The sequence below is a fragment of the Equus przewalskii genome, chromosome 8 (assembly GCF_037783145.1).
Source record: "Equus przewalskii isolate Varuska chromosome 8, EquPr2, whole genome shotgun sequence".
Taxonomy (NCBI): Eukaryota; Metazoa; Chordata; class Mammalia; order Perissodactyla; family Equidae; genus Equus; species Equus przewalskii.
Genome location: NC_091838.1, coordinates 35,973,993 through 35,999,077, shown reverse-complemented (window position 1 = coordinate 35,999,077; position 25,085 = coordinate 35,973,993). Strand labels below are relative to the sequence as shown.

Sequence of the window (25,085 nt, the reverse complement as noted above, 5' to 3'; positions counted from 1 at the left end):
CCGCTCATCAGGCCATGCTGAGGCAGCATTCCACATGCCACATCTAGAAAGACCCTCAACTAAAAAGAAAAATATACAACTATGTACTGGGGAGATTGGGGAGAAAAAGCGAAAAAAAAAAAGAAATTGTGGGATGATGGGAATCAATGGGTGATCTGAGAAGTCAAAAAGATGGTTTAGCTAGGGAGATCCCACTCATGAGTGCAGATTGTTTATAGTAAAATAGTGAATACTAAAACAAGATTTCAATAATTAGAATAAAAAGTAAATCCTCAGGGCCTCATATTGTCTTGTGAAAGTGAGTGTGCTGTGGGTCTTGATATAAAAAGAGAAAAGGCGCATGGTGGCGAATAGTTCACACTTACTTTCTATACATAGAAAAGAAAGTCACATGTGATCTTTCATGAAAAATTGTTAATAGTCTCCTTCTTGTTAATACCACTATTAAGTATTTGTAAAGCCTATTATTACCTAAAAACATATATGCAACACTCAGTTTCTGTTTAATGGTGAAAAAGGTCTGTTCTGTGAATGTTTATAAGCATCAGGAAAGGAATTCTGGACATGATAAAAAAATTAAAAAGAGAGATAAGTAGGTGGGATATGAAGTTCCTATTGAGTTTCTAATGTCTACAGATGAAGGGGATGGAAACAACTTCTACCAGAGGTTTCTTAGGCCTATTATGAAAGTTGTATTAAACTAAAAATGATAGCTTCGATTATTTCATATAATGCTAAAGAACTGACTATTTTGTGTTTTCTGTGACTAGGATACATTTCATGGGCAAGTGGAAATAAACTTTAGGAGAAGTTAGCCCTTTGTTGTATAGAGAGTAAAAACTTCTTGGTGGACAGGTTTGTTTATGAAGAGAACATTGCAGGACATCATGAAATGAAGAGAAACGTGCCCAAGATTCTTAGAGTGTGTAGGAGCAGATGAGTGAGAGTGTTCTTCCTCTGTCCCTTTCAGTTGACATTAACATCAGATATTTTTCCAGAAAAGCTTTCTGCAGGGAATAAAGAAGGAGAGTGGCAGCTCCTCACAGAAAGACAGTTAATGGATATGATTTGCCTTTTGTGGGCAAGCTTTACCCCAAACTACATTGGCAAAGTTTCAGATTTATAATTAATGATAAGCTGAATATACTACTTAATATTTTAACTCTATTTGAGACCACAAGTAGTTTCTTCAATATTTTCTCAAGTTCTTAAGACACTTAATTCTCCCTCTCGACTTCCTCTTCATCTTAGAAACTGCAATTTCCTTTGTAGGAACAACTTCCTGCTGGGCACTATTCTCTTTGCCACTTCTGTCTTGGATGCCCTGTGTTTTTGCCTAAAGTCATAAATGCATTGCAACACTAGGCCATTTCATCATCCTCTGAATTGAGAAAGTCTAGCAGGAAATCACAAGTTGACTGTCCCTAACACAAGCCTCATGTTTCTTGGTTGCTGTGTCATGATAGGCAGTTGGTGTTCTGAATGGCAGTTATGAAGAAGACACTTTGTAGGAGGAACTTATTTTCTAGGGATATATTTAAGAGTCTGATTATCTGGGGAACAAAATACACGTGGAAAGAAAACACTTTCACCATAGTCTAAAAAAGTTCCTATTGTTTAGTGCTGTTTTCCCTTTTGCTCATATTAGGTTCATTAATTTCCAGCAGTGACTTTTTTGGTTTTTCTGTTTGTTTTTATTTTTAAAGATGTTTTGTATGAGAGTCTTTTCCTTTAACAGAATGGAAAGAAATCTCCATTTGTTTTATCTTCCATCCTCTCCTGTTTTCTGCACTTCTCGTCTGTTTTGTACTGTTATTCTCACCTTTTCTGTGTAGGAGCTGATTTCATGATTATCTCCTGAAAAGATGTCTCTTCCTAATCATTATAGTGGGTCAGAACAGAAGTGGTTAACCTGTCAAATAAGTAGTATCTATAAATTTGGTTGTGGTCTTCTGGAGGGTCGTTTTGTCTGTGAGATATCTAATGTAGAAAGAAATCTGTCTGTTCTCCTCCTAAAGCAGAAGGAACCTTTTCAGTTTCCTTCTCTATCAGCTGCAGAAGTGGTGCAAAGTTTATTTCCCCTTTGTTGTTGTTCTGATGGAACAGTTGCCCCTAGGGCTCCCAACACATAAGGGGAAGGTATATTGTGAAAAAAAAAGTTATTTTTCTGCTGTTGTTATTTAGAGATCAGATAAAGAGAAGTTTTCAGTAAGTAATGTAGTCAGAATTTATTCATTTTATATTCCCTCACAGTAAATTTCTCTATGCGAATCTATATTCTTGGAGCCATGCACACAAAAACCAAGTTAGACTTACAAGGAGCTCACAGTCTCAAAGAAGGGATGGATGTGTATATAAATATATGTAGTACATAGAAATTGAATAATAGAAATCGGTACAGTATGTGGCTGTGACAAAAAGAGTCTCTGTGCGTTAGGAAAGACTCCATAGAAGATATATGCTGAAGCAAGAATAGGGAAATATTAATGGTAGAATTTAGATGATGGATATGTGGGTGCTCACTGTAAAATTCACTCAGAATGTTGAGGGTAAGAAGAAAGGCTTCATAGATGGAGGGTTGCTTGAACAAAGTCTTCATCATTGAGTAGGATTTTGCCAGGTAGGCAGGAATGAGGAAGGGCATTCTAGGTAAAAGAAATAGTATGCAAAAAAAAAAAAAAAAAAAGGAAAAAACAGTATTCCGGGGAAAATTCAGTGTTTTGGTATAGCTGAGTTAGGCTTTCTTATGGAAGAGCAGTAGGAAATGAGATTAGAGAATTAAGGTCATGTGGGCCTTGAATGCCTATTTGCTTTTTGTTTATGCTTGCAAAAGATAGGGAGTGTTCTTCTCCCATATTTAACAAAACTCACACCTTTATTAACTACACTTCCCCTGCAGCTTCTGCCTCATTCCCCAGCTCCTAGATAAAGCAAAATTCCTTGACATGCATCTCTAAGTTTGCTGTCTCTAGAGTCTCTTCTCTACTTCTGGTCCAGCTTCTGCAGCCACCTCTTCCATAGTGCTGCTCCCCAAGACCACCAAGGACCTATGCAAAGTTCAATCTAAAGGCAAACTCTCCATCCTCATCCTACAATGGCTTATCAGCAACACTGGAACTATTGATCACTTGCTTCTCCTTAAAAACTACAATCAGAGATTTTTTTTAAAGGAAAGAGAATGAAAACCATTGAAGTGTATATGCTGCTTCATGAAACCGTTGTTTCAATTGTAGACATGTATGTCTTTGCTGGTGAAATGTGTGTTGTGGTCAAAAGAAGTTTGACAATGTTTGAAAACTCTGACAGAGCATAGGAGTTAAGAGCCTGAGCAACATGGGTTCAGATGGGCCAGGTTGGAGTCCAGTTGTCATTGCTCTGTACCTGAGAGCAAATTACTTAACCTTTTTGGACATTATCTGTAAAGTGAGCGTAATAATACCTATCTTGTAGGGCTATAGTAACAATCAAAGGAGATCATGAAAATAAAGCTGCAGGAACACAGTAGGTTGCTTCCCAAAAAAAAAAAAAGGTCGGGGGGCTGGCCCCGTGGCTGAGTGGTTAAGTTTGCGTGCTCCGCTGCAGGCGGCCCAGTGTTTCGTTGGTTTGAATCCTGGGCGCGGACATGGCACCGCTCATCAAACCACGCCGAGGCAGCGTCCCACATGCCACAACTAGAAGGACCCACAATGAAGAATATACAACTATGTACCAGAGGGGCTTTGGGGAGAAAAAGGAAAAAATAAAATCTTTAACAAAAAAAAAAAAAAAGGTCGGGGGAGAGTTCATAAATATATGTCTAAGTTCTACCAGGTGGCTACAGATGCTCTGCCTGGAACTTTGTGGGGTGTGGTAAGCCCCTTTTTTATCCCAACTGCTTGTATCTTTTGCCCTCTGGCTCCACCATACTGACCACATCACAGCTCCCCAAACATGGTGGACTCTTTATTCCTTCATTTTCTGCTCTTGCTGTTATCTTTGCTTAGAGTAACCTCTTCTTCCTATCCTCTGCCCCACCTGTGAAATATCTACTCATTTGCAAGTCACCTCTCCTGGGAACACTTTCCCATCAACCTTCCTTCCCATAAACTTGAGCCCTTGCTGTCTATGAATCCTCCCATGCCCCAGATCTATTCTAACACCGTCACTCTATGTTACTGAAGTGTCTGCTTTTCTGTTCCTTCTTCTATTTTGTAAGTTTCTTGAAGTGAAGAGAAAATGTCTTATTTGTCTTTTGTCCCCAACTTAGAACAATGCCTGGTACATAGTAAACATGTAATTAATGTTTGGTGAGTGAGTAAGGATAGAAAGGCTTACAATTCACATAGCGAGTACTGGGCGTTAGGGATAAGTAAGACAAGATACTATCCCTGTTCTTAAGGACTTTATAATCCTTTTTTTACTCTTTCATTTAATTCTCATGCTGACTTTGTAAAGTAGGTATTATTATTTCTCTTTTAAAGTTTGAGACATTGAGACTCAGAATGGTAAAAAACTTGTCCAGGTTACACCACTAGTAGATATTGAAGCTAGAATTTACAACCAGGTCTCTCTGATGCAAGTGCCAGTTCTTTTTCTACTGCATCAATATGAAGGTGTCTTGTTCACCTTTATATTTCCCATATTGCCTAGAGCATTTCTTTGTACGTATGTGACAGTGAATTAAAATTTACTTTTAACTGAATTAGTGTCAAAAGTGAGCCATTTTGTGCCAGGAACAGTAATTTTCAAAATGACATGTGATTTGAAAGAATTAACACTACGTCTAAAATTCTTAGCCAGGGTTAGGTACAGTACTGGGCACAAAGGAAATGAAAAGGAAGAGGTAGAGGACTACATTAGAATAAGGATTTTAAGGACGTATTTCTTAATTATCAAGCTAGTGATCTCATTATAGAAAATAGAGGTAAACGTGAAAATAATCTGATCACTGGTATGGAACATATTCCTGAAATTGTATTATAAAACTTGATTAAAAATCTCCAGTTCATCACAGTAGTATTTCAAGAGTATTTTAAATAGTGCTTCTACTTTTAAAGATAAATGATGAGTATCACAACCTCCTCTTGATTGACAGGCTTAATTAAAAAAAGATTCTGGCAGAGTGGTTAAGTTTGCATGCTCCACTTCGGTGGCCCAAGGTTTCCGCCGGTTGGGATCCTGGGCACAGGCATGGCACTGCTAGTCAGGCCATGCTGTGGTGGCGTCCCACATGCCACAACTAGAAGGACCCACAACTAAAATATACAACTATTTACTGGGGGGATTTGGGGAGAAAAAGCAGGAAAAAAAAAAAGAGAGAAGATTGGCGACAGTTGTTAGCTCAGGTGCCAATCTTTAAAAAAAAAAAGAAAACGATTGTTTCTTAAAAATTTCATTAACTAATCCCCTGAATTGCCAGTTTTTATTTCAAAAGATGTGGAGACTATCATTGTGTAACTCTTATTTAGGGTACTTTAAACATTTCTTTTTTTTTTTTTTTAAAGATTTTATTTATTTATTTATTTATTTATTTATTGATGAGTGGTGCTAGGTCTGCGCCCAGGATCTGAACTTCACCAGCGTGGGCTGCTGAAGTAGAGGGCGTGAACATAACCACTCAGCTATAGGGCTGGCTGCTAAACATTTCTAATCCAAGAAAAATTTCACCCGATAGTGTGGAGAAACTTGGATATATGAGTTGATACACATTAGTAATTAGCCTTATTTTTGCTAGTTTGAAGGGGAAATGCATTCAAAGCATTTGAGATTTCCAGGTTTAAGATTTGGCAGTCGTCCAGTTGAAATTTTTTCTTTCCTAAGAAAAAACTCTATGCTTTTTATTATGTAGGCTTATGGAGTATGTGCTCTACCTAGATCAATTAAGTGATTTACAGTAGATCCAAAATAAGTCCATCATTTCATTGATTTGTAAATCAAGGAGAATTTTCTGGGTAGGCCCAAATTACTATTTTTTAAAATTTCTACTGAACTCACGTTAATATTTGTGTTGAAATGTAATGTTCTGACTTAAGTTCCATTTTTTAAAATTACAAATTAAAAAGAGAAAGTGTGAAAGAGAATGATTTTCAGAGATTAATAAATGTCCTGGGGTACAGGCCTAGGAGAAATAAGTCATGGAAAGTGCTTACTCCTTAGGTTTATTTTTGAAGTGCTACTGTCAACCATGATAATCATGTGTTACTGTTGTTGTTTTTTTAAATAAAATGAGCTGTTGACCTGTTGTCATGTGCTCTTTTAGGTTAAGTTGTTTTATTCATTCTAAGTGAGGTAGTGGTTTCTACTGAGCCATCTTTTTTCTCTTGTCCATCAGGGAAGTTTAAAAAATAGGATTAGGGACAGATGTGGAGAAAGTCGGTCAAAAGGGAGTTCAGTGGAAGAAAATAAAATAGATAATTCTGACAATTCTCTAGAAGTTAAAACAGCATGAGAAAAGCTCTACTGAAAACAATTTCCTTATTTTACTTTATGTAGATCCTTGGTTGTCCATATAAACTTCTGAAATAAAGACTATATCTATTCAAAGCAATTAAACTTTGTTACCTAGAATAACAATAAAAATATAAATTGTCCCATTTTTTATATATTTCCAAATTGTTTCGATTTAATTATTTTTCCTTATTTATATATTTTTGAAGTCTAAATATCTATCTAGGTTGACTTATGTTTTCCTTCTTTTTTATATCTGTCCAGCAAAAAGAGAATATCTTCCTGTTCGTCTCCACCCCGGCCTCTTCATGACAGTTTATTTTTAGATGCTGTCCTCATTTTTAGTTGAGTTTTAATCATCTGTTTTGGTCTGAACAGCTCGTCTTTCAATTAGGCTTAATTTAATCAAGGAGATGAAGCCTTTTGTGTTAATAAAGGCCATTTAAATAGACCGTTTTAATAGATAAGACCAGGTAGATTTGTAGCCAAAACTGGTAGACAGTTCTCAAAGCATGTGATTTTCTTATTTTGCTTTGTCTAGTTTAGAAGTTTTATTCCTTTATTTTTTTTTCTTTTTGGTTTTAGTAAAATAGATCGAATTAATAGCTATTAAGAAAACAATTTTTTCTTTAAGCAGGGTTTTTAAGGAAATAGCTCTAGTCATTTTACATTCTCAGATTATTAGAAATTTCTTGTTCAGTTTCTTTTAGGATAGTTGTCATTAAATCAGTGAGTTGTGGATGATGAAGGATGGAATTTGTATAGATTTGGGGGCTTTTATAAGTATTATTAGGAACCTAACATAATAGAAAAGTTTTTTCAGTTTGACTTAATTCAAATTTATGCATCACCTGAATGCTTAAGATTCATATTAAGGGCTGGCCCCGTGGCCGAGTGGTTAAGTTTGCATGCTCCACTTAGGTGGCCCAGGGTTTCACAGTTTGGATCCTGGGTGTGGATGTGGCACTGCTCATCAGGCCATGCTGAGGTGGCCTCCCACATAGCACAGCCAGAAGGACCTACAACTAGAATATACAACTGTGTACTAGGGGCTTTGGGAAGAAGAAGAGAAAAAAAAAGATGATGATGATTGGCAACAGATGTTAGCTCAGGTGCCACTCTTAAAAAAACATAAAAAAAGATTCATATTACTGCTGGTCCAGTGTTCCCATGAAGTTTCTGTCAATCCCAGGAAATCTATCATCTTAAATGGTCTTAAGATAAGATCCTGTCTAAGAAAAAGCTTATTTCAAAGTCTCTTACTGATTTTTAGGGGCTTTAAGTTTGTTGGGCATGCTTTGAGATATTTGTTGAGCAATGCTGAATCCAGCTATTGGGTAAATTAAATGTTTTAAACTTTGATTGTAAGAACCAGTTGCAGGAAGTTACATGGGCATTCTATAGGAAAAAGATTATCTGTTACTGGCTTTAAAGATGCATGAAGCCATGTGAAAAATAACACAGGCTGAGAGCAGCACCCAGCTGACTGCCAGCAAGAAAGCAGGGAACTCAGTCCAGCAGCCACAAGAAACTGCACCCTGCCACAATCACATGAGGTTGGAAGAGGACCCTGAGCTCTAGATGAGAAGGCAGCCAATCAGCACCTTGATTCTAGCCTTAGGAGACCCTGCGTAGAGATGCCAGTATGCCATGCCTGGACTTTTGTTTGCCTGGATAAAGTTTGCACAGCAGAATTGTGCACTAATACATGGGTGTTGTTTTAAGTCACTAAGTTTGTGGTAATTTGTTATGAAGCAATAGAAAACTGATGTAGGGGAACATCACCCGGTTTAGGCATAGCCCAGTGCCAGTGAGCAGTCTTACACTTGGCTTTTCTATTCATAACTCCTGGTGGTGTACTGAGGTCATAGTGGATATCAGTAAATACTAAATTGAATTTTAAAATTTATTTCTACTTCTAATTTAGATTCTTTGAATTTTGTTTTTATTGTATCATATTAGGGTATGTTGAGTGATGAGGAAAGAAATTTTGGTATTTTTCTTTGTTTTGTTTTTTTGTTTTGTTATTTTTTTAATCTATAGCTTTTTTACCTAGAAAAGAAATTGAGAAAAAACATTTTTATTGAAGCTCAGTTTTTCTGAAATAGACTTGGCAAACTATAGCTTGCAGGCCAGATCAAGCCCCTTACTTGTCTTTGCAAATAAAGTTTTATTGGAACCCATACTGGTTTATGTGTTATCTGTGGTTGCTTTCATGCTACAATGGCAGAGTTGAGTATTTGTGAAAGACACTGTATTGCCCACAAAGCCTAAAATACTTACTGTATGGTCCATTACAGAATAATTTGCCAACCCCTATTCTAGATGGTGATTTGCTTTAAAACCATATTCATCTAACCCTAAATGGCTTTCACAGAGGAGCTTGATATTTCTCTAAGTCTTTAATATATGTTATTGAAAGAAATATATCCAGCCAAACCTGATTACTAGGATTGTGTGGACTGGTTTATACCTCTTATCCTACTCAAATGATGAAAAATATGTTAAAATTAATAAAATCCTGTAAACTCGGGGCTGGCCCCGTGGCCGAGTGGTTAAGTTCGCACGCTCCGCTGCAGGCGGCCCAGTGTTTCGTTGGTTTGAATCCTGGGCGCAGACATGGCACTGCTCATCAAGCCACGCTGAGGCAGCGTCCCACATGCCACAACTAGAAGTACCCACAACGAAGAATATACAACTATGTACCGGGGGGCTTTGGGGAGAAAAAGGAAAAAATAAAATCTTAAAAAAAAAGAAAAAATCCTGTAAACTCCATGCGTCTGGGGTCCCTAAGATCATCCCCAAGTTTAGTGATTTGCTAGAAGGAATCATAGGACTCAGAAAGCATTATACTCAAAGCTATGGTTTATTACAGCAAAAGACACAAAGCAAAGTCAGCAAAGGGAAAAGGTGCATCAAGAGCAATCTGAAGAAAACCAGGATAAGCTTCCAAGAGCCCTCTTGTAGAGGAATTGCACAGGACACTTGTAATTCCTCTAGCAATGAGTTGTAGCAACATGTGCAAAGTGTTATCTACCAGGGAAGCTCACTTGGTTTCTACTGAGGTTCGAGGATGTAGGTGACAGTGATAACAGTGCTTGCGTGACTGACTGCAGTGACCGAAACTCCAATCTCCTAGAAGGAAAGTAGAGGTTCACCATAATTTACATTGTTTAAACAGACTGTCTAGATAAAATAGTACAGTGTGGCCAAGGTACTGAGTGTACAAAATGTTTGTATCAGTTAGACTATTCCAAGAGATCAATTCCCAAGTGCCAGTCAAGGGCCAGTCAGGAAAACAAGCCTCCTGAGAATGCACGTGGTTGGATCAGTTCAACCTACTGAGTTCACACTTTTCCTGAACATCCTATAATAAGTGTTCAGAAACACAAAATGTGTGTTCAAAAACAAACAAAATGTTGGCTAGTTATTAATATTCTGCTAGTTATATATGTATATAAATATGTATATTTATAGTTTTACATATATATATTCTGTTAGTTATATTTCAAATATATTCTTTTAGTGACTTATTTTTAGTCAGCATTATTTTATTTTCAAGTAAGAAATAGCTACATGACTTTATAAATCAAGCCCAGGATAACTTTATAGTATCATGGATCTTTAAATTTTCGCCAAGATGAACATTGTTTTGTTTGAATTCACAGTTTAAACCAAGTAGGTTCTTAAGAGTGAGGTTTCCAGGACTCCCTTTGCTGTTTCTAGTTTTTATAGAGACTGAAGCAGACTGGCACTTTTTTTCATAGTTCATATTCTTGCATCAATGTCGAAGAGGAATACTCATTTTCAGAAATGACTTATCTCCATAACGTTGTCAATAAAATTCCCAACAATATATTAAACATTATCTTCTAGTTATTGAAATAATGATGAAATAACCATTATGATTTTAAATTCCTTCATATTTTAAATTCCTTAATATTAAAGTCCTTGGTATATCACCTTTATTGAACCTCATGGGTATGGAAAAATAGACGGGACAAATTTCTTTAGAGATAATTCATTTTGCCTTTCCACATCTTTGTAGCTGTTGAAGTTAAATATATATATGTGTGTGTGTGTGTGTGTGTGTGTATGTATATGTATATATGTGTGTGTTGGTGTATAAAACAATTTTCCACTGTTTTGGCTGGCATTATTTTCTAGACAGAGCCTGGTATGGTTTGTGTAGATAGTAGGGATTCCTGTGAGTATTCCCTTAACTTGTTGTGTGACTCTGGACGACTACATGTTAATCATTGAATCTTCCTCTGTTTTAGTTTAACCTAATTTGCCTTCTTTCACCTCAGAAGAATCTTGTGATTGATTATTTTGAAGAAGCATCTTTGTGTGTATACAAAGATGCTGCCTACCAGAAATTTGATTAGGGTCTTTTCACTTAACCTTAGATCTGGAAGGAGGCCTTGGGCCTCTGAAATAATTGCTTTTAGATTTGCCTTACAAGTGAGTGTTTTGGGCTGTTGGTGACTTATTCAGGGGTGAACAAGTAGCCAGATATAAATTTCTAAAGAGCAGAGTCTATATTTTATCAATCTTTGTAGTCCTCCTGATATCCAACATTGAGCCTTGCTGTTTCCTGGTTTCTAAACTCAAGGCAAATAAGGAGTCTGTGACTTTGAACGTCAGTCAGAAAGGTTGTTAGGAGCAGACTTGAGCACTGTAGGATTGGGGCCGGCCAACAACCTTGTAGATGGAGGGAAAGAAAACCCATTTGGCATTTGCAGAACTGCATTACCTCAAAGTCCAAAATAATAGTTATCCACTAGAATAATTGTGAGTTGTAAAGACAATATTAAACTGTATTCAGCATATGAACTTTAAGAAGATAGAAGTAGAAGAAATTATGGAAAACTTCACTTCTGAGTTATTTCCATTAAAATATGTACAGTTCTTAGAAGTTTCAGTTCTGTGAGATGCTCAGTGAAAAACTGGTCAAGTTGTGGTCAAATAAGTTTAGGAAACACTATGTGTTACAACCTCCTCTTAGAAGTCACAGTGTACATGGGCATATTAAGGCTCCTGAGAAGTCTTACTATTTAGTTTTATTCAACCTAGTTTATTCAAGCTGATTTGACTATGGAGCTCTTTCTCTGATTACCTATTAATATCTGATGGAACTCATGTTTGGAGGGGCACCTCCTAGGTCTGCTGTGCAGGGCTGTATATTTGCTTTTCACCATTTTTGCTTTTGTTTACTACCTTTATTCTCTTAGGGTATTTGCCTGGCTTGTTTTCTTTGAAGCCTTACTATCTTCTCCAGGCTCCTCTCTCAATTTCTTTCTTTTTCCTTTCCGCAGTACCCTATTGTGTAGGATTTTAATTCTTTGCCTTGAATAAAAACAAAGCCTGGCTCATAACCAAGAACAACCCGTGTCTTGCCTCTGGTTTTATTTGCATAAATGAAAAGATTAATTTTTAGAACGAATTTAATTAGAATTAACTTTTAGAATGCTTTCATTTTTGCTTCTCTGTTAATTTTGAGGCTAAAATTTTAAGTGTAGGTTTGAGTTGGATGACCCTTCAACCTCTAGCAGACCAGGAACAAGGTGTGCTGCTTTTGCCAGAAGGCAGTATTACAGGAAGGCTCAGGGCTGTGTCTTCTCTGAACATGTTTTTTGTTTGTTTGTTTGTTTGTTTTGAGGAAGGTTGGCCCTGAGCTAACATCCATGCCCATCTTCCTCTTCTTATATGTAGGATGCCTGCCACAGCTCAGCTTGATAGCCGATGTGTAGGTCTGCACCTAGGATCCGAACCGGCAAACCCTGGACCGCTGAAGTAGAGCATGTGAACTTAACCACTGTACCACTGGGCTGGCCCTTGTCTGAGCATGTTTTGAAACAGAGAGGATGGCCAGACAGGTTGTATCACAGACTGTAACCATATTCCACAGTTATACACTGTCTTCCTTGGAGAAAGGGGTGCTTTTCTTTCTTGTCCTCTGTAATTACTGTACCCAGGCTGCACAGACCTGGTTCTGGGCAGGTTGCCACTATGTTTGCTGTGGAGTCCTCCTGGCCTTGGGCATGCTCTGCCATTTTCTACACTCACCTACTGCTTAGTGAACTTTGACTGACCCTTCAGGTTCCTTCTTGAGCATTGTAAGTTCTCTTTCCCTCCCTTTCTCTTGAGATGTGCTTTGCCCTGCTATTTCTCATTTTCTCATTAGGCTCCTCAGAGCAGGCACTTTGGATCTTCAGATGAGGTAGAATGGTGCTTTTGTGAACCCACGTCAACAGAAATTGAGTTCTGTCTTTCTCATCAGGCTGGAATTTGAGGTTGGAAACATTTTTGGTTTGGGGAAGGCAAGCCAAGTGGTTTACAGAGGTGTAACCATGGGCGTAGCTTGTTAAACCTGTTTACCTCAGAAAAGATGGGGTTTTTTTTCTCCATTGTGTGAGAAAATCTATAGCTTTTGTTTTCCCTCTCACTAGGGTCTGATTTTCATGGATAAAGTTTCAGTCACAAAAAGCAGACCAAGTAAACAGTGAAAGTATATCTCCTATCAGTAGTTTAAGACTCTCTATTGTTTAGAATTTTGTTGTTCTTATTGATTTTTAATCCCAATAGAAAATAAAATTCTGTTAGCAACTTTTTGATGGTTTTTCTGTTATTTTTCACCTAACCAGTGAAGTTCTTGATAAGTAGCCAGAGAACAGCCCACTTTAATTAAGGTGTGGTATGTGTTAAGATTGCACTAGAATTTAAAGACCACATGGATAAAGATTTTGGTGTTGTCCCCTCCCCACTATATCCGTTGTACTTGGATGACTCTTGATACACAGGAGGCACTCAATTAATTTGTTAAATGAATGAATTCCATTTTAGAATTGGGAGTGGAAATGAAGGCATTTAACTAAGTTTGTTCATCAACCACTGATACTCTTTCATTCCCCTCAGTTTTTAAGAGCTGTCTTGGCTTTGGTGTTTTTACTTGCCACAGCTGCTGTGGCATATATTGTGTAGCATTTTTGCTGTTGCCCCCACCTTCCAATCTCCTTAAAAACATCTAGCGGTTATTATTGAATTTAAAAGCTTCTAAGCAGGCAGGGCTTTATAGTTCTCTTGTTCTTTCCTTAAAATGCCACTGACTGTTCTCATTTGTAATGTGACTTTAAGAAAGGGAGACTGAACCCAGGATAAACCTGGTGAACTTAGCATAGCCTGGCTCTCGGTGATCTCATAAGATCCTTCAAGGGCAGGTCTGGGCCTGGTCAGTAATTGGGTGGGAAGCTTCAGAGAGCAGAAACGAGCACACTGCAGGATGTGGCATGGGGAGCACACCTGGCACTGTGAGTCAGGGTGCAGCCAGCACCTGCTCCTACAGCATCAGGCACACAAAGTGTCTTCATTGAACAACGACCCCCTTGCCACCATGGATGCTTTTTTGCCTGGGCTGAGACCAAGGGCTTGCGACTTTTGTTTTTGCTTGAAGTATTTGTCAAGTGAGCTGTTTTCTGTCTCATAACTGGTTATCTTAAGGAATGATTTTAGCTTAGTTACTATCTTCTTTTTCTTTGTTTTACCTGTTAGGTAAGTATTACCTACAAAGGTGTCGTTTGAAAATAAAGAGTTGATCATCTATTACTGATATTCCACTGCTGCTCTTGGTGTGACCTTTCCAAAAATTTTACAATTGAAAGCCTTAATTTCTGAAGGTTAGAGAGCAGTGTTTCGTCTGGCTCATTTGTTTCATTTGTCCTTGAGGTAGCTTTACAATAGAGGCACTGCTTTAATCTTGCAATTAGACGCTCACTTCTTTTTGACTTTTTTAGTAGACATAGTTTTTATCTAAAAGGACCTTTCATACATGGATTTAGATTAAGATTTGGTTTGTAGAAATTGCGACACATCAGTTCAGTAGTAGTTCTTTAATTATTCAGGGAGATCACTTACAAGAACCTTTCCTGAACATTTCATAAAGAAATTTGTAAATAGAATCACAGGAAGTCACATTAGCTTAAAGAGTATCAGATGAATTGCATAGAGCATTATACCAATTAATTTTTAAATTTAAAATTTATGATAGTTATTTAAAATTTTGTTTCTTAAAGAAACAGATGGTGATATTGTTGAATATTCACCTATTTAAGAAATTTTAGTATTTTTTGTTACTCGTTTTGGTAATCAGCTCACGTAAGTATATGTGTGTGCTTCTCGTTTTATCCTTGCCCTCCCCATTGCCCAGATGTTACATGCATTACCAAATAACTGGCACATTTTAAGTGGAGAAGCAATGGGATCTTTTACTTATCATCTTTGGTGTACAGTACTGTAGAATATCAAAATAAAGATTCCCTGAAAGAAATTGGAAGTCATGAAGTCATTGTGATTCCTGTCATATGACCTGCGGGACCTGCAGGAGGTTGTCTACAATGAGGCTGAAGTCATATAAATATACCTCAATGTTCAAGGAGCCCAGGAGTTAGAGTTCTGAGGCTGCTGTGTCCTTACTCTGTCCACTGTGAAGGCATCTTACAGATTACTGTCTTGGGTGGTTTCTGCTCCAGTGGCCTCTTTTCGAAGCAGCTGCATTTCCAGCCTCCTGCCAGGTGACTCTATGTCTTTATGTTAGCCCTGTGACCATTTAAAACTTTGTGTTTCAAGTAGTATCTACTTTCCCTTTTCTTTGTTTCTGAATGTGTTCTCTATTTCAATTATTAGCACCACTACCCTGACTATCATGAAATTTGGCCTCTCTTAGTACATCACTTGAACCAACTAACTCTTTCTCTGAGATATTTTCATTAGTATAATTTGGTTACCAAATAGTTTTAGAATAATAATTATTAAAGTGGTAGGCTGAAAATGAATTAACACTTGCCAGTATACTAAATTGCTTTTAGTATATTAAAATGCTATGAAAACTTAATTTGCTAGAGCATTTCATCAGTAGGGTTGGGATTAGAAACAAGTCTGAATGCATGGACTTTACCACTGACCCAGAACAGTCTTTACTGGGACCGAATAGCCACTTTGAAAGGATATGAGTGAATTTCCCCAAATTCATTGTTATTCCAAGAAATAAATTTAGAGCATATTCCCCACTGATGATGGGTGTGTTGATTTATCTTTATGTAAGAGAACATGTGTGCTTTCTCTGTGCAAACAATTTGTAGGATTATATTGTTCTTATTATTGTCTCCTACTTCCCAATGTGAATTCTAAAATTTCGTTTGTCTGGACTTGTCTATGTATCTTGAATATCCATTGTCCTTTTCTTCCTTATTTGGTTTCTTCTCACTTTTCTCATCTTCATCTGTTAAGAATTTTCCAATCCTTTGAGACCTAATATAGGTATAATCTCTTCCAGTATGTCTGCTGGTTTCAGATCAGCCAAATGTTACCCATTTGGAACATTTAGTGTGAGCCATGCTTATAATATCCCCTTTTTTTATTTCAAGCTTTCTGTGAAACTGTCTCTCGTTAAATTTTGAATCTTGCATAACACCTTACACTTAGTGCGTACTAAATAAATATATGTTTAATGACATATTTTCTCCATTTGGAGATATTTAGCAGATAGTTAAGCTTGTTTATAAGTAACAGAAAGCAAATCTAGCTAGTTTAAGAAGAAGAAATTTATTGGAATCATGCTAGTGTATCCTGAGGAATCTAAAATAAAGCTAAAGGGTAAACTGGGCCTCAGGGCAGTTCTGGGAACCTCACCAGCAGAAACTCATGGATCTTTCATTTAGAGATTCATCATAAGTGTGTCTTAGCTTCTACTTCCCAAACTCCCTATCTCTCAATTCAAAATCTGGAGAAAAAAAGAATCTGATTGACTCAGCTTTGGTCACTTGTCTACCTGAGGCAAATCATAGTAGCCACATGGCTGGTTAGACATGGGAGGTCAGCCCTGTGGCTCCTTGGAGGTTGAAGGCTATCCCCTCCATGGATAGGCAGTTGGTTCTGTAAAAAGAGGAGTCAGAAATAAATTATGATAGATGTCTATTACAGCAGTATCGCTAACTTTTGGAAACTGATTCAATGTTGAACGCTGTATGGTTCTGATAAATTGCAGGTAACTTCAGCCACAGACAGATTAGAATGTTGTCATTGCCTTTGCTGACTGATTTCACAGGAACCACTCCTTACTCATATCTTAATCTTGTCATTTGTGCTCTTTAATCACTAATTCAGGAGACTCCTAGTTCTGAAGTTCATTACATCAGAGGAAAAAAGAATCATAATATTAACAATTGTATTTTAGGCATTAGCAAATTATGATCATCGCTACATGTCACTCTTTGGCTCTGTAAATTTGACCACTGCAGTAATTTTTCTGCTGTAAAAGATCCTAATTTAGCTTTCTGTCTTATTTCTGTAACTAGGCTGTATACATGAAGGAAGTACAGTTATGAACTGCTTAACAATGTTTTGGTCAACAATGGACTGCATATATGACAGTGGTCCCATAAGATTATTACCATATAGCCTAGGTGTGTAGTAGGCTATACCGTCTAGGTTTGTGTAAGTGTGCTCTACGATGTTTGCACAACAATGAAATCACCTAACAATGCATTTCTCAGAATGTATCCCCGTCATTGACACATGACTGTAATCTTATATGAAAGTTTTAAGAGGGCACCAGTTGGTTGGCTTTCCAAAAGAAGCAGGAGGAAATATTGAAAGATATAAGCGTTTTAAAGAAAAAAAAGTCTTTATTTTGGTACTTGAAATCCAGCATTTAAATAAACTTATCCATTTCTTTTTTTTTTTTTGAAGATTGACACGTGAGCTAACAATTGTTGCCAATCTTTTTTTTCTTTTTTTTTCCCTGCTTCATCTCCCCAAATCCCCCCGGTACATAGTTGTATATCCTAGTTGCAGGTCCTTCTAGTTGTGGCATGTGGGACGCCGCCTCAATGTGGCCTGATGAGCGGTGCCATGTCCGCACCCAGGATCCGAACTGGCGAAAACCTGGGCTGCCGCAGCAGAGCACACAAACTTAACCACTTGGCCACAGGGCCGGCCCCAAAGTTATCCATTTCTTAGATGATTTGGTAAAGAATAAAAATTTTCAAGGAACAAAAATTTTGCCCAAGTACATTGAGTCACTGTATAGCACTGGCCAACCTACCAAGAATAATAATGGTTAAAAAAATCTTTGGTTGAGAAAATTTTGTTAAGGTACTGGACCAGCTTTCAATTTTATGTACTGGTTCTTCCTTTTTCACTTTTAAATTGTAATAACAGTTTTCTAATCACCTCTCTGTCTGTGCAATATATAGATGCAAGGGATTAAAAAGTAGTTGTCTCTCCTACTAGAAACATGAGTAAAGTATATGAACTTGTAGTTCACTGGGAAAAAAATATGAAGAACCAATAAACAAGTGCAAGGATGTTCAACCTTATGAATAATCATGGAAATGTAAATTTAAACAAGAGTGAAATACCATTTCATACCTGTCAGATAAAAATTAAAAAGTGTAAGTATGCTCCTTTGGACTCAGTAGTGCCCCCCCCACTCATATTCATATGTCAAAGTTCTAATTCTTAATGTCATAATATCTGGAGCTGGGGCCATTGGGAGGTGATTAGGTCATGAGGGTGGGGCCCTCATGGTGGGTTAGTGCCCTTATAAGAAGAGACATGGAGGAGATCTCTCTCTTTCTTCTTTGTGAGGATACAGCAAAGAAAGTGGCCATCTGCAAGCCAGGAAGAGAGAGAGCCCTCACCAGGAACTGAATTCACTGGCACCTTGATTTTGGACTTCCCAGGCTCAACAGAAATAAATATCTATTGTTTAAGCCACTCAGTCTATGCTATTTTTGTTGTGGCAGCCCAAGCAGACTGATATACAAATTGGTGCCAAGAAGTAGGTTACTGCTGTAACAAATACCTTGCAGTGTGGAAACAGCTTTGGAACTCAGTAATGGATAGAGGCTGGAAGAGTTTTGAGGTACATGGTAGCAAATGCTGAGATTGCCATGAAGGGACCGCTAAAGGTGATTTTGGTGAGAGTTCAGAAAGAAATATTTGGAAATATTTGCTTAAATAAAATATATGATTACAATTAATTTTGCCTGTTTCTTTTTATTTTCTTAATGTGGCTACTAAAAAATTTAAAATTACGTATTTTTCTTGTATTGGGGAGCACTGAAATAGAGCTGCATGTATGAACATGGGTAAATATAAAAAACATAATATTGATGAAAAAAGGTCATTCAGAGCTGTGTTCAGAGGACACCATTGTATAGTTTTATATAAAGTTTAAAAGCTTGCAAAATAATACTATACAGTATATATGTGTGTATGTATGTGTGTGGGTGTATGATAAGAAGGAATAAAAACAGGTTGTTAATGAAGTGTCAAATTCAGGAGAGAGATACCTGTAGGAAGGAGGAAAATGGGAACAGGAAGAGAGATACAGGAGATTTCAACTGCATCATTTTTAAAAAGCTGTGAAGGAAAATTTGCATTGTTAATATTTGACAAAGGGTGATGGGTACATTTTTTTTTGTATTTTTCTATGTGCTTGAAATATTTCATAATAAATAGCTCTAATTCTTGGAATATTTCTAGAAAAATTTTTCCATTTTTGGATGATTAAACTGAGGAATGGGAGAGTCAGTGAAGTAGCTTGTCCATAGTCACAAAATAATTAAATACCTGAGCTGTGATTCAAAACCAAGTCTTTCTCTTTCCAAAACTCATAGCTCTTCTTTCTCATTAATCTGATTCTACAATATTAGGATAAAATGTAAATTTGAGCTTATGAACCTGCAGGCTTCTCTGAGCTATCTTTGATTCTTCCCTTTCTCCTCCTCCCTGTCCTAGGCACCTCTGTGCGTGCACACACACACGGTCATGTTCACGCACATATGTGTACATGCATACACCATCCTTTCTGAAAGAATATGAGTTCCTTACTCTCAGGCTTGGGCTAAAACTGCTGATGTCTCAAGCAGTAGTTCCTCTCTGTGTCCATATGAGGAGGAAACTTCCTCCATATTCATCAGAGATTATGGGCTTGAGGAGAGTTCTAAAACACAGTATGCTTCTAGTTATCTTTTCCTAAAAGTGTTTCTTATGTCTTTTGTTTTCTGTTAGAAATGCCTTCGTGCAGATTACATGATTTGTTGTTCTGGTAAAGGCATTGCTTGTCTTTTTAATTGGCTGCTGAAGACATTATTTGTTATGTTACTCATTGTACTTTATGTAGAGATCCTTTTAGAAATAAGGGGAAGAAAACTTTCTAGGAAATAAATACAAAATTTAAAAATATAAAATTTAAAACCAAAATGCACGCATTAACTGCTATAGGGGCTAAGAATAATAGATAACATTTACTAAATGCTTAATGTGTTAGGTCTTATTATATCTCTAGTTTGAAGATGAGGAAACGAAGGCATAGGGAAATTAAGTAAATTGCCTAAGGTGACCTGCTAGTGAGGGGTCAGGGTCAAACACTGCCTTTACTGGTTAAAGACTTTTAGGCTATGGCTGCCCTAAGTGATCTTTCTTTTGCATTCCTATATCTGCTCTATGCACAATGCATCTGGAATTATCCATAAATTGCTTTTATTTTTAGTTTAGTTTTTACCTTTTTCAGTTTTGAAATTGAAAGTATGCAAGAGCAAGGATAGACTTAAGAATTTCTTTGTGTTAAGTATAGAAGCTTAGATAGCATGCGGGTAATAGGCATTCAATATATTCTTCTGTATTAGCCAGTTCTCATTAAAGAAGTGACTGCCTAAACCAAAACTGCCTAAAATTGATTGTTATGGATTGATGCCAAGAAATTTCAAAGTACTACCTAAGTTTCCATTAAATTTTACCAATCTTACTGCTATTAAATTCTTCACTGAGGAAATTCTCTTGAATTTCATGGTTATGGTTGGAGGACATGCTAGAGTTTGGAATATACTTATGTTTTCATGATTTTAACTTCAACTTTGTCATACCAGTTGTGCATAGTTGAGCAAATATGTCTTTTTATGCCGTCTATCTTTGAAAGAAAATAAAATATGCATATCCAAGCTTCCTGAAAGAATTGTCAGGTATCCTCTTTTCACTTCACCTTCCATTTATTCCTTTTTTATTTTGACTTTTTTTAGAGCAGTTTTAGGTTAAGAACAAAACTGAGAGGAAGCTATAGAGATTTGCCATATACCCCTGCCCCCACACGTGCATAGCCTCCCCTGTCATCAACATCACTCACCAGAATGGTACATTTTTTACTGAGGCTAAGCTTACATTTTACATATCATAATTACCCAAAGTCCATAGTATACCTTCGGGTTCACTCTTGGTGTTGTACATTTTATAGGTTTGGACAAATGTATAATGACATGTACCCAACATTATAATATCATACATAGTATTTCCACTGCCCTAAAAGTCCTCTGTGCTCCCCTTGTTTATCCTTTCCTTCCTGCAACCCCTGTCACCACTGATCCTTTTATTGTCTCCATTGTTTTGACTTTTCCAGAATGTCCTATAGTTGGAATCATTCAGTATATAGCCTTTTGAATTGGCTTCTTTCACTTAGTAATATGCATTTAAGGCCCTCTGTGTCTTTTCATGGCTTGATAGCTCACTTCTTTTTAGTGCTGAGTAGTATTACATTGTCTGGATGAACCACAGTTTATTTATCCATTCAGCTGCTGAAAGCCAACATGGTTGCTTCAAAGTTTTGGCAATTATGAATAAAGCTGCTATAAACATTCATGTGCAGGTGTTTATGTAGACATAAGTTTTCACCTCCTTTAGGTAAATACCAGGGAGTGTGATTGTTGGATTGTATGGTAGGAGTATGTTTAGTTTTGTAAGAAACTGCCAAACTGTCTTCCAAAATTGCTGTACCGTTTTGCACCGTTTATTCTTCAAAGCACACAATTTCCAAGGTCCCATGGATTTCTTCTATCAGTGCAGTCTCTTTTTTCTCAAATCCAAAATGCTTTTCTGTCTCTTCTCTCCTGAAAATAAGCTTGAAATGTTGATGGTATTCCCAAGGTTCTAAGCTGGACCTTCTCCTCTTACTTTTACATAATTTCTGCGGACAGGCTTATCCGACTCTCTTACCTTCATGCACTGTTTCTGTTCTTAGGATTTCTGAAGTTGTATCTCCATCCCACATCACTTTCATGAAAGTCCAGACCTATAGAGCCGCTGCCTATTGGTCAGTTTTACCTCAGCTATTCCATAAGCATCACAACATTAACATATCAAAACCAAATTTAGTATTAGCAACTACCATTTTCCAGAAATAAATGCACTTCTCTTTACTTGTTACCCAAACTGGATGCCTCGGGTCTTCTTTGACTCTGCATTCACTTTCATTTCTAACATCTGAGAGTCCTGAAACTTGGTTTTATTTCTGAAAACTGAAACTTGGTCACCAACACCATGGCTGGTAAGTGACTTTCTCCTTTCTTTGGAATTTTCCTTCTCTAGATTCTCTGTTATATTTATTTCCTCAAGATCCTCCGTTATATGTCTTTCCTCATTTTCTTTGAAGTCCACCTTTCTCTCTTCCCACTACCACTCACATCCTCTTTATGTGTTTCTTTGATATGGAAAAGCCTTCTATCTGGCTTCTTTCCCTACCTGCAGGCTTGAGTACCTTCTTCTCCCACGTAAGAGTCTGTTTTTCAGAATGTTGTTAGGATGATCATTCCATATTAATATCTGGTTTTGTTAGCTCCTTTGAAACTGCCAATGGCTCTCCCACTGCCTCAGAATAAAGCCAGATACCCTTCTACAGCCTTCTCTTTTGCTGTTTGTAAATTTTCGTACATGTGCTCTATTCTCTCTGGCCTCTTAATCATGGTCCTCCTGTTCCTTTTCCTAGAAATGTACTTTCTCCTCTCTCTGCCTAATTAACTTTCACTTAGCATTCAGCTTTAGCTGGCAGATCTTGATTCAGCTGGCAGCTCTTTCTGTCTTCCCTTCTCCCTGTACCTCACTTGACTTTGTTCCTCTTACATGTTGACTGTGGAGCCTGAACAATACTTCAGTTACAATACTTCTACACGTTTTATAACTATTTTGTTCTGATGTCCCCATCCCCACAAAGAGCTGTGTCCCCTTCACTTCTACATGTGAGTCCCCAGCATAGGCCCCATGTGGTTGGTTATTTGTTGACATTTTTCTAGGACAGTGGTTCTCAACTGGAGGTAACTTTGTCCCCCAGGGAACATTTGGCAATATCTGGAGACATTTTTGATAGTCATGACTGGTGGGGTGATGCTATTGTCATCTAGTGGGTAGAGACCAGGGATACTGCTCAACAGCCCTAGAGTGCACAGGACAGGCCCCACCACATTACCTACCCAAAATGGCAACAGTGCTGAAGTTGAGAAACCCTGCTCTAGGGTGAAGTCCAAAACTTTAGGGTGGTAAAAGAAAAGACACTTCCTAACAAAAAGATGAAATTAAATTTGGAGTTATCAAATAATGTGTAAAAGTTTTCAGTGCCAAGGACCTTAATTTTCAGTCTAAACTGCTGTGGTTCTTTTTGTGGCCTATTGCTAATATTTATTCAAAATCTGTTTTGTGGGGAAAACATGTGAACCCAGTGCTTATTAATGGGTTAGCAGCTGCCTGCAGTAATTTAGGCATGCAACTGAGATTGTGAAAAGGATAGTGGAACTAAGCTCTTCGTTTGAGAATTTTTTTCATTTACTTTTTCTTATTTCAAATAGGCCTAGTAACAGGTGACTACCCAAGCAGTTTTTTAGAGGAAATGTGGGGATGGGTGATGCCCTTTTTAAGCTCTTAAAAAGCATTTACTATAAAGTCCTCAGAAAAGGCCAAATGTGATAAATCTTTCTGTGTAAATTATATAATATATATTATAAAAAATAATTAATATAAATATAATTAATATAAAAAATAAATGTGTAAATTAACAAGTGATGAAAACTCTAGTGCTACCCTCCACACACACACACACACACCAGGGCACATGTACCACCTGTACCCACAAACGATAACCTTTGTACACTTGTATTCTCTTCACTCTCTTTAGCCGATTGCCAGCTCAGTGCCAGGGACATAGTCCGTGTTGATCCATCAAAACAGATGGCGTTTCTCATGAAGGACCCAATAACTATACTATAGTTATATTATATTTTATGTAGTATATAAAATTTATAAATTGGGTACAGAAGATCCATTCAACTAAATATACAATTTACATTTAGTAAATGTAAAATTTAATATAAGTATTAAATTAGAAGAGGCTACTAATATACTGGAAAATTAGAATTTTGAAGAATATTATAATATTAGAACAACATGGGACTGACCTGCAAAACCAAGTAATGGGGAAATGCAACACCTTCCATACTTATAGTTTGAGTGCACCTCCAGGAGGAGAGAAAACATCAGAGGAGAGTTTTCATTCTTCTCTCCAGGATTGGCTATGTGGTATGAATTCCTGGTCCTTTTCTAATCCAATTTTCAAAAAAATCTTATTTTGGTAGTTCAAAAATTTGAGTAGGAGAAAGAACATTTTAGGAAAAAATAGTTCCTGTTGATATTAGCAATTTCAAACTAGTCTCTGGAAAATATTATGTTAAAATTGTGTTGGAAAAGTCAAATTTTCATCTTTACCCTTAAAGACTCCTTTGGTAAATTAAGTGGTTTACATTTGAAGAGGCAAGTTTCTTTATATTTGGTTTATAACAAATAGTGAATATTTTTTACCTCAGATTAAATTTCAAAATTAAAAAATACTTTTTTTTTCCCAGTAGGTGTTAGATTTGTAATGACTATCATCAGCCATTCAGGCTGGTGTTACTCAGTTTTCAAGACTGCCTATAAGCGTGGCACATTTCTTTTAGTTTCCTGAAGGAAGATTGAAATATTTGTACTGCATTTGGTGAATTCTGTGAAATAATGTCTGGCTTACAATTGGTTTAATCTCTTCATGTCTTTGGGTATATGGCTTGATTACTTTGGATTTTGTGTCAAAATAAAGTTTAAGCTACAGATATTATATTTACAAAGTTAATTCAATGAATATAAGGGAATAGAATAATAGACATATCTAAATATGGACTGGAATAAATGTGGATTTGAAATTTAATTCCATTTCTTTTAATATTTTTCAGGCAAGTTCTACAGATATTTTGGAGTATTCGTCAGATAGTGAAAAAGAAGATGACTTAGAGAATGTCTTGGTCATTGATTCAGAATCCTCTCGTGAATACCACATGGATTTTGGATCAGATGGAAGACAGGTTATGGAGAGACTGAAAAACCCAAGGGTGAAATCTACAGAGACCATTTTGTATACACCCCAGAAACAGACAAAGTTCCCTAGGACTCCAGAAAAGTCAGCAAAGAAGAAAAAGCTTTTAAGGTTAAATTATGCCTTTTTAAATACTTTTGTTTTTTGGGTTTTTTTTTCAGTTTTTCACTTTTCTCTTTCTTTAAAACACCAAATACCTAAAATGTTAATTTAAAAATATGTACTTGTTTATTTGGGAAGGAAATTAACAAAATAGAGTTGTAATTCCTGTAAGCAATTATGAAAGTCTTAAGTTCTGGAGATGATTTATGGAATTGTTCATCCAAGCTGAGCCTTCACTGTTTCAGTCATAACTAGCTTACTGCTTTCCTTAATGGAGATTGGTTTTATCAGATTTTATTGAGCATCATGTTCCAGGTGCTGTCTTAGACAATTA

At 36.9% G+C, this 25,085-nt stretch overlaps 1 protein-coding gene across 40 annotated transcripts in view; it reads left to right on the top strand.

Annotated features, from left to right (window-relative positions):
* SPIDR (scaffold protein involved in DNA repair) overlaps positions 1–25,085 on the top strand; it is a 472,184-nt gene that overhangs the window by 124,167 nt on the left and 322,932 nt on the right. For 38 of the 40 annotated variants that reach the window (XR_011543434.1, XR_011543433.1, XR_546115.2 and 35 more), the window contains one exon: positions 24,510–24,760. Coding sequence is in view for 35 of the 40 variants with exons in the window: in XM_070631683.1 (XP_070487784.1) it covers positions 24,510–24,760 (251 nt within the window). In the remaining 5 variants the exon portion in view is untranslated. Of the gene's footprint in view, positions 1–14,864; positions 14,997–24,509; positions 24,761–25,085 lie in introns of those variants that run through there. The other 2 variants (XM_070631688.1, XM_070631690.1) reach the window with 1 other exon arrangement.